The sequence below is a fragment of the Phoca vitulina genome, unplaced genomic scaffold (assembly GCF_004348235.1).
Source record: "Phoca vitulina isolate PV1807 unplaced genomic scaffold, GSC_HSeal_1.0 scaffold60, whole genome shotgun sequence".
NCBI classification, from domain to species: Eukaryota; Metazoa; Chordata; class Mammalia; order Carnivora; family Phocidae; genus Phoca; species Phoca vitulina.
The window spans coordinates 80697-92623 of record NW_022589763.1 but is presented as its reverse complement, the minus strand read 5'-3'; the positions used below and the strand labels follow the sequence as shown (position 1 = coordinate 92623).

Sequence of the window (11927 nt, the reverse complement as noted above, 5' to 3'; positions counted from 1 at the left end):
GTGTCTGATGACATAGGAGGAGACGCAGTCTCTCAGGATGGGGAGGGGACGCGGTGTCTAATGACATAGGAGGGGACCCGGTATCTCAGGATGGAGAGGGGACGTGGTGTCTGAGGACATAGGAGGGGACCCGGTGTCTGATGACACAGGAGGGGATGCGGTATCTGAGGACAAAGGAGGGGACCTGGTGTCTCATGACACAGGAGGGGACACAGTATCTGAGGACATAGGAGGGGACCCGGTGTCTGATGACACAGGAGGGGATGCAATATCTGAGGACAAAGGAGGGGACCCGGTGTCTCATGACACAAGAGGGGACACAGTATCTGAGGACAAAGGAGGGGACCCGGTGTCTAATGACACAGGAGGGGACGTGGTGTCTCAGGATGGGGAGGGGACACGGTGTCTGATGACACAGGAGGGGACGCGGTGTCTCAGAATGGGGAGGGGACACGGTGTCTGATGACATAGGAGGGGACACAGTATCTGAGGACAAAGGAGGGGACCCAGTGTCTCATGACACAGGAGGGGACGTGGTGTCTCAGGATGGGGAGGGGACACGGTGTCTCATGACACAGGAGGGGACGCGGTGTCTCAGGATGAGGAGGGGACACGGTGTCTGATGACACAGGAGGGGACGCGGTGTCTCAGGATGGGGAGGGGACACGGTGTCTGATGACATAGGAGGGGATGCGGTGTCTAATGACATAGGAGGGGACCCGGTGTCTGAGGACATAGGAGGGGACCCGGTGTCTCAGGATGAGGAGGGGATACAGTGCCTGATGACATAGGAGGGGATACAGTGTCTAATGACATAGGAGGGGACGAGGTGTCTGAGGACATAGGAGGGGATGCCGTGTCTCAGGACGGGGAGAGGAAGTGCCCTGGTGGTCCCGTGGGGCCCTAGTGGACTTGTGGTTCAATGACCAGGCCGTGCAGGGACAAAGGCCTCCAGGATCCGTGTGGAAGCCAGCCAGCTCCTCACCTGATGTGGAGAAGCACATCACAACCCACCCAGCCCATGCATCCCTCCCAGCAGTGGTCAGTACCAGTATGGAGCTCCTCCTCCTGGCCATCACCTCAAAGAGGGTCACCACGGAGATGAACTGGCCAGCCTGATTCCTAGGCCTCCTGCATGGGCGCCGCCCTCGCCGTCGGGGTCCACTTCCACTAGCATCCCGGCCCCCTGAGGGTCCTTCCTGCACCTACAACCAGAAAGCGGGATGTGAAACACTGATACATGGAGGCCAGCTTAACGACAGGACCCCTACACCGCAGGACTGAGGAAGCGTGGCCAGGAAGTAGCCGCTACCACTGCCCATTACCACCACGGGTCCCCGGGCAAGCAGGGCAGCCACTCCGAGTCACCCACTGCTGCTGCAGGACAGAGGCCTCAGCCGGAGCTTCTGATTCTCACCAGGCCCTCAGCTGAGTGGTCATACACCAGCCTCCGCTGCGCCCGTATCCCCATCCGTGTCCTTGTCCCAGCCTGACACACCCAGTCCACTTGCTGCAGCCACAGCCATGAACCACCAGTGTCCAGGGGACAGCAAGCCATTCTGAAGCCAATCCCGAGGGCTGTCTCTTAGGGCTACAGGGTACCCATCATCCCACTGATCAGAGCCCAGGATGGAGATTGGGGAGCTCAAACCAGTGACCAGCAAGGTCAGGGGAAGTCAGTCCTGTGGGACAGGTGAGCCAGCTCTCCCTGTCCTAAGGGGCAGGTGGGGCCCAGGGGCCCAGCAGAAGCAGGGCTAAGACCACCACAGCCTCAAGGGCACAAGGAGATTAGCCCAGAACCAGGGGTCACAGGTGCACGGGGCAGAACAAGGGAGTCACAGAAGAACCCGGGGTCATGCACAAAGATGGCGGAACCTGGGAGTCATGGAGACAGTGAAACCTGGGGGTCTTGGCAGAACCTGGGGCACCACATGCAGACAGCGGGCACACCTGCCCAAGAGCAGCATGACCTTCCCTAGTGAGCTGCAACTACTGCATGAGGACCAGCACGGATGCAGTGAGAGAACCAGGGCCACACCCTCCTTGACCCAGTGCTCCCCTGCCCACTAAAGTCCGACCCTCCACGGGCTCACTGACACTGAGTCCTCGAGGGCCATCCTGGGGCACAAAGGGTCTGCAGGACAAGTGCACATGTTACCACCACACCCCTGCACCCCCACACTGTGGGCCTCTATGACATGGTGTTCATAACTGAGAACATCTGAGGGCTCTAGGGCTTGGCCAGGCTGGCGCACTGCCACCGATAACCGCACTGCAACACACACGTGATCCCGCCTGTAGGAACCCCACACTGACACGTGTGCCATTAAAGGCCTTGCCTCAGGAATGCGCTCTCACGTGTCTTCAGGAAGATAAATTTGCAAGTGTGCACATACACACAGAGACAATGAGACAACACACACGTGGTGTGATACTAATGTGAGCAATCAGGGGGAAAGGAAAACACTCGCTTTGTGTACTGTTTCTGCAACTCTTTTGCAAGTCTGTAATGATTTCAAATAACAAAGTCTAAAGTTTGGCTTTTGGTATCCCCAGGACATAGCATGAACTGGTTTACCGTTTACTCCACCTTGAAATATTTACACTGCTCCCTCTTTCCTATCCTACATAACACTAAAGATAATGCCTTTTATCGTTTCAGATTTTAACCCAATTCTCAGATGCTAATGAGACAAGTAGAGATCAAAGTATAAATCACTGTGTGGCCAGCAGCACCACATGCAGTCAGGAGCACTACAGGCAAGAGTCTCCTTCCCTACCCAGGACTGGATGTTTGCTCTATACCTGCATTTACACTGGGCCAAGGATGGGGCAAGGCTGACTACTTCTATTCCACAATGTATTGGAAGTCCTACTCCGTGAAACAAAGAGAAGGAAATGAAAGTCATCAGATTGGGAAAAAAGAAGGCATAAAATTAGCTCGTTGGAGAATGACATGATTGGCTATGTAGAAAATCCCAAAGGATGTATCAAACTATCTCCTCAAACTCAAAAGTGAATTTAGCAAGGCCACAAAATACAAGGTCAGTATAATGAAATCAATCATATTTCTATAAACAAGCAATGAAAAACGACATGAAAATTAAAAAAAAAAAAAACAACAGCTCATCAAAAATGAAATACTTAGATATCAACTTAACAAAATACATGTAGGGTCTGTGTACTGAAAACTACAAGACTTTGGTGAAAAAAAGTCAAATAAGACCTTCAGAAACAGTGAGCTATACCATGTTCATGGAATAGAAGGTAGAAATGGAGCCTGCTACAACAATAAGGGACCTCAATACCCCACTCTCAATAAGGGATAGAACAACCAGACAGAACACAAGTGAGGACAAAAAGGAGTAAACAAACCAACTAGATCTAAGACACATATACTGAACCCTCCACCCAGCAACAGCATACACCTTCCACTCAGGAGCACTCAGAACATTCCCCAAAATAGACCACACGTTAGCCCACAAATGAAGTCTTAACAGATTTCAAAAGACAGATAATATACAAATTATCTTCTCCGACCACAGTGATATGAAGTTAGAAATCAGTTACAGAAGAAAAACTGGAAAATTCACAAAACTGTGGAAATTAAAACACATACTACTAAAGAATGAGTGGATCTGGGGCACTTAGGTGGCTCAGTCAGTTAAGCATCTGCCTTTGGCTCGGGTCGTGATCCTGGAGTCCTGGGATCGAGCCCCATGTCGGGCTCCCTGCTCATTGGGGAGTCTGCTTCTCCTTCTCCCTCTGTCCCTCCCCCTGCTCCTTCTCTCTCTCTCTCTCTCAAATAAATAAATAAAATCTTTAAAAAAAAAAGAACGAGTGAATCAGAGAAGAAATCACAAGGGCAATTAGAAAATACTTAGGGACAAATGAAAACGAAAACACAACATAACTAAAACTTATGGGACACTGGGAAAGCATTGCTGATGGGAAATTTGTAGCTATAAGTGCTGACCCTGAAAACCAAGAAAGATCCCAGATCAACAATGCAAGTTTATACCTTGTGGAACGAGAAAAAGGGCAGACTGAATCCAAAGCTAGCAGATGGAAGGAACTAATAAACAGAACTGAGGGGCACCTGGGTGGCTCAGTCGGTTAAGCATCTGCCTTCGGCTCAGGTCATGATCCCAGGGTCCTGGGATCGAGCCCCGCAGCAGGCTCCTTGGTTGGCAGGGAGCCTGCTTCTCCCTCTCCTTCTGCCTGCCACTCACCCTGCTTGTGCTCGCTCTTTCTCTCCCTCTGTGTCAAATAATTAAATAAAATCTTTAAAAAAAAAAGAAAGAAAGAAAGAAACAGAACTGAGACGAACACAACAGATAATAGAAAATAGAAAAAACCAACGAAACCAAAAGTTGGTTCTTCCGAAACATAACAGAATTAACAAAACTTTAATTTAGATGGACTACGGACAAAAGAGTGAAGACTCAAATTATGAAAATTGGAAATGGGGCATTACTACAGATTCCATAGAACTAGGATTAGAAGAGAGTCCTGTGACCAACTGCACACCAACAAGTGGGATAACCTATATGAAATGGACAAATTTCTAGAAACACAAACCCTAGCAAGAGTAAGTCACACAGAAATAAAAAATCTGAATACACATATAACTAGTAGGAGATTGAATCAGTAATCAAAATTTCCTGAGAGGAGAAGCCCTGGACCTGAAGGGTTCACTGAGAAATTCTACCAAACGTTTTAAGGAGAACGAATACCAATCCTTAAACTTTTCCAAACACTGAAGAGGAGGGAACACTTCCCAACTCATTCCAGGAAGCCAGCATTACCAATTCCAAAGCGAGACAGAGACACTCCAAGGAAACTACAGACCAATATCCCTTATGAACACTGATGTGAAAATCCTCAACAAACACCAGCAAAGAGAACTCAGCAGCATGTTAGAGGACTATACACCATGACCAGCGGGACTTACCTCTGGAGTAGAAGATTGGTTCAACATACAAAAACTGATCAACATAAGGCACCACATCAACAGAATTAAGGAAAAATATCACATGATCAACTCAACTGATTCAGAAAAAGTATCTGACAAAATTCAATACCCATTTGTGATACACACACACACACAAAGAAGCAACTAAGAATAGGAGGAAATTATCTCAATGTAACTAAAGCCCAATATGAAAAACCCACAGTGAATATCATGCTCAATGGTGAGGCAGAAAGGTTTTCCTCTAAGATGAGGAACAAGGCAAGGATGTTCATTTGTGCCACTTCTATTTAACACAGTAGTGGAAGTTCTAGCCAGGGCAACTATGCAGAGCAATAGAGAAAGAGAGAGAAAGAAAGAAAAACACCCAAATTGGAAAGGAAAGAGTCAAATTATTTTGCAGATGATATGATTTTACATGTAGAAACCCTAACAATTCTAGACATACACAAACACACACACACACACACACACACTGTGGGAACTAATACATGAATTCAGTAAAGTTGCAGGATACAAAGTCAACACACAAAAGTCAGCTGCATTTCTACACACCAATAACGAAAAATCTAAAAAGGAAATTACAAAAACAATTCCACTGACAGCAGCATCAAATAGAATAAAATACAAAGGAATTTACTTAACCAAGATGGTGAAAGATGTGGATGATGAAAAGTACAAAACATTGCTAGAAGAAATTAAAGAAGATATAGATTAATGGAAAAGCATCCCATGTTCATGGACTGGAAGACTTCAGAGTATTAAAATGTGAACACAACCAGGGCGCCTGGGTGGCTCAGTTGGTTAAGCGACTGCCTTCGGCTCAGGTCATGATCCTGGAGTCCCAGGATCGAGTCCTGCATCGGGCTCCTTGCTCAGCGAGGAGTCTGCTTCTCCCTCTGACCCTCCCCCCCTCATGCTCTCTCTCTCATTCTCTCTCTCTCAAATAAATTAAAAAAAAAAAAAATCTAAAAATGTGAACACAACCTAACATGATCTACAGACTCAGCAAAATCCCAATCAACATCTCAGCATAGTTTTTCTAGGTATTAGCAAGCTGATTCTAAAATTTATGTGGAAAGAAAATGAACAAAGACAGTCAAAACAATTTTCAAAAACAACAAAGTTGGAGGATTCACACTATCTAATTTCAAACCTTAGTATAAAGCTATTGTAATCAAGACTGTGTGGTACTGGCAAAAGGACAGTCCCATAGATCAGTGGAACAGGACAGAGTCCAGAAGTAGAACCACCTAAATATGGTCAACTGGCTTTTTATAAAATTGCAAAAGAAACTCAATGGATAATGGATAATCTGCTTACAAATGCTACTGAACAACTGGACATCCATATTCAAAACAATGAACTCTGACCCACATCTTTCAACTTATACAAAAATTAGCTCAAAATGGGTCATGGACCTAAAAGTAAGATGTAAAACCAGAACACTTTTACAAGAAAAAATGGAAGAAAAATTTTGTGATCTAGGGTTAAAATTCTTAGATCCATCACTAAAAACGTAACCCACAAAAGAAATAATTGATAAATTGGACTCTACCAAAACTCAAAACTTTTGCTCTTGTAAAAGACACTATTAATAGAATGAAGGGGCATCTGGGTGGCTCAGTTGGTTAAGCTGCTGCCTTTGGCTCAGGTCGTGATCCCAGGGTCTTGGGATCGAGCCCCGCATTGGGCTCCCTGATCAGTGGGGAGTCTGCTTCTCTCTCTGCCTCTGCCACTCCCTCTGCTTGTGCCCTCTCTCTGTCTGTCTGTCTCAAATAAATAAATGAAATCTTAAAAAAAAAAACAGAATGGAAAGACAAGCCAGTATCTGGTAGAAAATACTTGCAAAGCACATAATCTAATAAAGGACCTTTACCAATATTTTATAAATAACTCTTGAAACACAGCAAGAAAACAAACAAGTCAATAAAAATGATGCGCAAAAATGGGGCGCCTGGGTGGCTCAGTCATTAAGCATCTGCCTTCGGCTCAGGTCATGATCCCAGGGTCCTGGGATCGAGCCCCGCATCGGGCTTCCTGCTTGGCGGGAAGCCGGCTTCTCCCTCTCCCACTCCCCCTGCTTGTGTTCCCTCTCTCACTGCATCTCTATCAAATAAGAAAAAAAAAATCTTAAAAAAGAAAAAAATGATGCACAAAAGATTCCAACAGAGTCCTCACCAGAAAATATACACAGACGGGACAGTAAGCACATGGAGAGATGCTCAGGTCATTAGGCACTAGGCAGATGCAGACTGAAACCACCACCGTTGGAAGGGCTAAGATCAAACACGCTGACAGGAGCTGGGGGTGGGGGGGCGGGGGGCGGCAGGAACTCTCCTACCTGCCAACAAGAATGGGAAACGGTCCAACCGCTTGGGAAAGCAGCTTGGTGGTTTCATAAACTGTTAAATGTACATCTACCAGCCACTGCATCTACCTGAGAGAAACAAAGGCATATTTCCGCACGAAGCCTTGTGCACGAATGTTCCTGGCAGCTTTGTCAGTAATAACCAAACCTACAAACAATCCAAATGTCCTGTGCACAGTAAACAGACAAACGGTGGTCGACCCACAGATGGGACAGCCACTGCATAACACAAGAAGGAACCACTGAGACATTCCAATGCCGGTGAACACAAAAATACTTAATTACGCTGAGTGAAAGAAGCCTGACCAAAAATGCAGATAAGCAGAAAGATGCCATAGTGCACGAGTCCATGTATACAAAACTCTAGGAAATGCACAATGTCACGCTCAGTGACAGGGCAGATTGGAGTGGGTGGGGGGCCGTGGGGACGCACAGTGAGGGAGGCAGAATTACCAAGGCCTAGGAGATTTGGGGGATGGCAGCCGTGGCCATCATCCTGACAGTGGTGATGGTCTCACGGTGTACACGTATGTTAAACTGCACACTTGAAACGTGTGTTTATTCCACATGAAGCATTTAGAAAATGAGCTTGACTCCCTGTCACAGGTACGAATAAAATTCAAAAGAGGACACATTATGTCCCCGCAGAGGGGGACGCAGCAGGATCAAGGGACAAGGGGGCTGAGAGTAGCCAGAGAAGCAAGACCTGTGCCTATGAACAGCAAACGGTGCCACTAGGGGCTCGTCCTGGTGACACAGCCCCGGTGGGAGCTACACGCCCCCGCCCCGCATTGAGCCAGGCACTCGCCACCCCTAAGGCCACACGACTGCAGAGCCCAAGGGGTTGCAGCCCCACCCACACACCCACCCGTGGGCTACAGAACGGACTTTGGAGGTTCTCATGCATTTTGTGGCCACGAGGAGTAACCCTCCGCACGGCGTGCCCATGCAACCCCCCCCAAACTAGAGTCAGGCTGCTGTGTATTATTTTCGTCCTGAAATCAGGAGCGACGAGAGAACAGTCCTCTCACCATGTGGCCCTCACACCCCCACGTGCTCGGAACCAGTCCAGGTAGAGTAGGGATTCTTACTAACTAAACTACGAAGCAAGCAGCGGATCACATCCCGTGAACACACTGGAACACATCCAGTGCACACTAACGCACACTCACGCAAAGGACACTCGGGATACATTTCAAGCTTCGACTTTTTTCCCTTTCAGTTTTTGTTTCTGGTTGTTTTAGTAGGCTCCACGCCAAACGTGGGGCTGGAACTTGCGACCCTGGGATCAAGAGGCACGTGCTCTACCAACTGAGCCGGCCAGGTACCCCTGAAATTTAAAGTGTTATAAGACAACAGATATAGTACAAACCCATTTTTTATTAAATTTTGGCATCTATATCTACACACACACGCATGTGCAGATATTCAAGCACGTATGTACGCGTATGCATGTATATATAAAAAGAGAGAAAGGGGCGTCCGGCTGGCCCAGTGGGTACAGCACGCCACCCTTGATCTCAGGGTTGTGAGTTCAAGCCGCACATTGGGTTTAGACATTACCCAAAGGAAAAAAAAAACTGGACGAATATACAGCAAAGTCTCTACAGTCAGATGATCAGTGACTTCTGTTTCCTTCCGTGTTCTTGTCTCCATGTTCTCATCCACACGAACACGGCACAGGGAAACATGCACGTTAGGTCCACGTAACGTGCGTGCATAAAGCCGGCTGCGAGCTCTGTAAGCACGAGGACTTACCGACACACCGTCCCGGCCACTGCCGTCGCAGACCGACACGGCTTTCACCCCCTCTCGGCCAGACCTTCCACTATGACACAAGAAAAGTCAGATCGCGGCACGAAGCCTGAATCTGCAAGCCACCCCCGACTCACTCATCTCTCTCAAAGGTACACACGCTTCCAAACACGGGGGACGTTAAGTACATCGTCTACCACTCGACGTGGTTAAACGGTTGTCAGCAGAGGGAAGAAAGCAAGAAAACCCAGACAATGCGCAGGAACTGGGAGGGGCTCGGCTTACAGAAGGCACGACCTGCAGGTGGTCTATTTCTGTGAAGGCAGAGGGGTAAATCATACAGCCCGGCTCTCCTTGATTCTTACTCACTGTGCCTGGTTTGGGGTCTCTCACCTCAGGATGCATCTGACCATGCCACCCACGATGCATCTTACAAACCATGGATATTTGACAATCAACACAATGGAATACTTTGAAAACTGAGCCCAAACACGAGTGCTTCCGCCACGCTCCTGTTCCGTGCACAGCGCATCTACCCCACGGCACCTGTCTTCACCTCTCTTCCCTATCCTTCCCGCAGCCCCAGCACCATTTCTGTGCTGTGTATAATAAACAGGAGACGCTGGGGGACTGTCTCCACACAGCTCTGCATCTGCGTGAAGGTAAGGGGGTAGGATTCCCAACTTACTCAGGAGGAAACCGTCTACCCTCCATCAGCAGCCATAAGACACACCGTCAACAGTAAAGCCGTAAAAAATATGCGTTACCTCATTATCCAGCGTTAATCCTCGCCGCTTCCCTCCCCCACCCGCCCCTAGAAACCGCTGGGAAGGCAGGCTCCGGCGCAGGGGATCCAGCCAGGACAGCAAGCGGAGGACAGCGGGGAGAGGTGTGTGTGCCGCGGAGAGCCCAGCGCCCGACAGACACAGCCCTGGAAACGTGAGCTCCGCAGTCCTTCTCCCCCAAGTAAGACTGCACTCCTCCGGAGGAGGTAGGGCTTGCATGAGGGGACCTGCCCGCATCTTACGCCAGGTGGCGTAACAGGACCGCGGCGTGCGGCTGTGTGCTCTCCAGCCGGCCTCCCGCTGCAGACAGGCGCCACCCCAGCATCTCAGACCCAGGCCCTCCAAACCCACCCTCGCAGGGACAGAAGACCCAGGGTATTTCCATGGACGCACTCATCCACATTCCCTGTGCCTGGCGGTCTCGAGCCGTGTGACGGAGCAGAAGGCCGGGGGACCAGCCACAGAACGATAGACGCCGCCCAGAACGCACACACTCGGGCATTCGATATGGCAACTTTTAATCCAGCCTCTCATTCCCTCCGCCAGGAAATGGCATCCAGGAACAATGGCCCGTCCAGGGCTTCACGGGCGACACTGGGGCCACATTCTGACTTTGCCCATTTTCTTTAAGACAAACGATCTACATTCTGCTCAACTTGCTCACGTTTGTCCGGGCTGTGCATAGGACAGATCCTGCAAGAAACACCATCTCCAACACTGCTTTTAATCCCCACACCCATCCCTACAGAGTCACTGAGCTGCTTTCCCGGGCCACGTCCCCCTGTACTACTCTGCCATCTCCCTCTGCGTTATGTCAGAATGAGGAGCCGTCCCATCATCACAGGGAACGTGGATGCTGTTTGGGATTTTTCCTGGAGAAGAGAACTGATCACAGTCTGAATAGGAGGGGCGCTCCTTTGGAACCAGCCCACCCCTCTCTCTGCTGGACCCAGTGGACTGTGCAATCATGCTCCACACCACCTTCACCATTCAGGTTCTGATCGCCAAGGAGGTCCTGGGACCCCCAGGGCCACACTCAGGCTACCAGCACAGACTTCAGAATCCGCCCAGGCCAGATCCAGACCCCCAGGCAGCACCGGGGATGCCCCAAGTCAGCATCCCATGCCCAAGGCAGACTGGGGAACCCATGCGGCTAAACCCTAACCCTGAAGCACTGATGGACTCAGACATGCCAGGCAAACTTTTAGACTCCTAAGGACTGGCTAAGACCCCCAAGGCGGGGTTCCAGACCCCCGGGGATGGGACAGGACTCCCTCGACAGGGTACAGAACCCCTGGTGCTCCACTTGCCCCCCTCCCCCACAACGCAGAGTCTGGAGCCACACTCCAGGCTACCAACGCACACTTTGGAACCCCTGAGATCGGACCAGAATCTCCAAGTCAGTTTGGGACCCCCACGGCTGGTTCTAACCCCAGGGCCTGAACCCCTGGTGCCTGAAACCCCCATGCCACATTTGGACTACTGACACAGACTTCACGACCCCCCAGGCTAAATTCAGAACCTCCAAGCAGTGTTCTGGAGCCCCCACTCCCCGGCCGGGCTCCAGATCCTACGGCAGAGTTCAGGACCCCCGGAGAACAGCTCAGATGCCCCCAAGGAAGTGTCTGGGATCCCCAGGACCGCACTCACACCCCCAAAGCAGTATATGGGATCCCCGGGGGCATTTGGGGGCATTTGGACCTGCAAGGCAGAGTTCGGGACCCCTGGGATGGGCTCGGACTCCCAAGGTAGGATGTGGGACCCCTGGCGCAGCACTTGGACCCCCAAGGCAGGGTTCGGGACTCCTGGGGCTGCATTCAGATCCGCAAGGCAGGATGTGGGACCCCTCCCAGAGCAGCACTCAGACCCTTAAGACAGGATATGGGACCCCCAAGGGCAGCACTCAGACCCCTAAGGCAAGATGTAAGACCCCTAGGGCAGCACTCACACCCTCAAAGTATGGTGTGGAACCCCCAAGGCAGCACTCGGACCCCCATGGCAGGGTTCGGGACCCCCAGGGCAGCACTCGGACCCCCACGACAGG

General features: G+C 50.1%; 1 protein-coding gene across 6 annotated transcripts in view; it reads right to left on the bottom strand.

Moving 5' to 3' along the window:
• Positions 1-11847, bottom strand: part of LOC116623721 (cohesin subunit SA-2-like) — a 62983-nt gene extending 51136 nt beyond the window's left edge. For 2 of the 6 annotated variants that reach the window (XM_032391103.1, XM_032391108.1), the window contains exons 1-2: positions 9866-11846; positions 1050-1205 (exon numbers count right to left, since the gene is read on the bottom strand). In XM_032391103.1, coding sequence (XP_032246994.1) covers positions 1050-1205; positions 9866-10120 — 411 coding nt within the window. In that variant the 5' untranslated portion in view covers positions 10121-11846. Of the gene's footprint in view, positions 1-1049; positions 1206-9101; positions 9172-9865 lie in introns of all 6 variants that reach the window. The other 4 variants (XM_032391109.1, XM_032391104.1, XM_032391105.1 and 1 more) reach the window with 4 other exon arrangements.
• Positions 11848-11927: the final 80 nt, after the last annotated feature.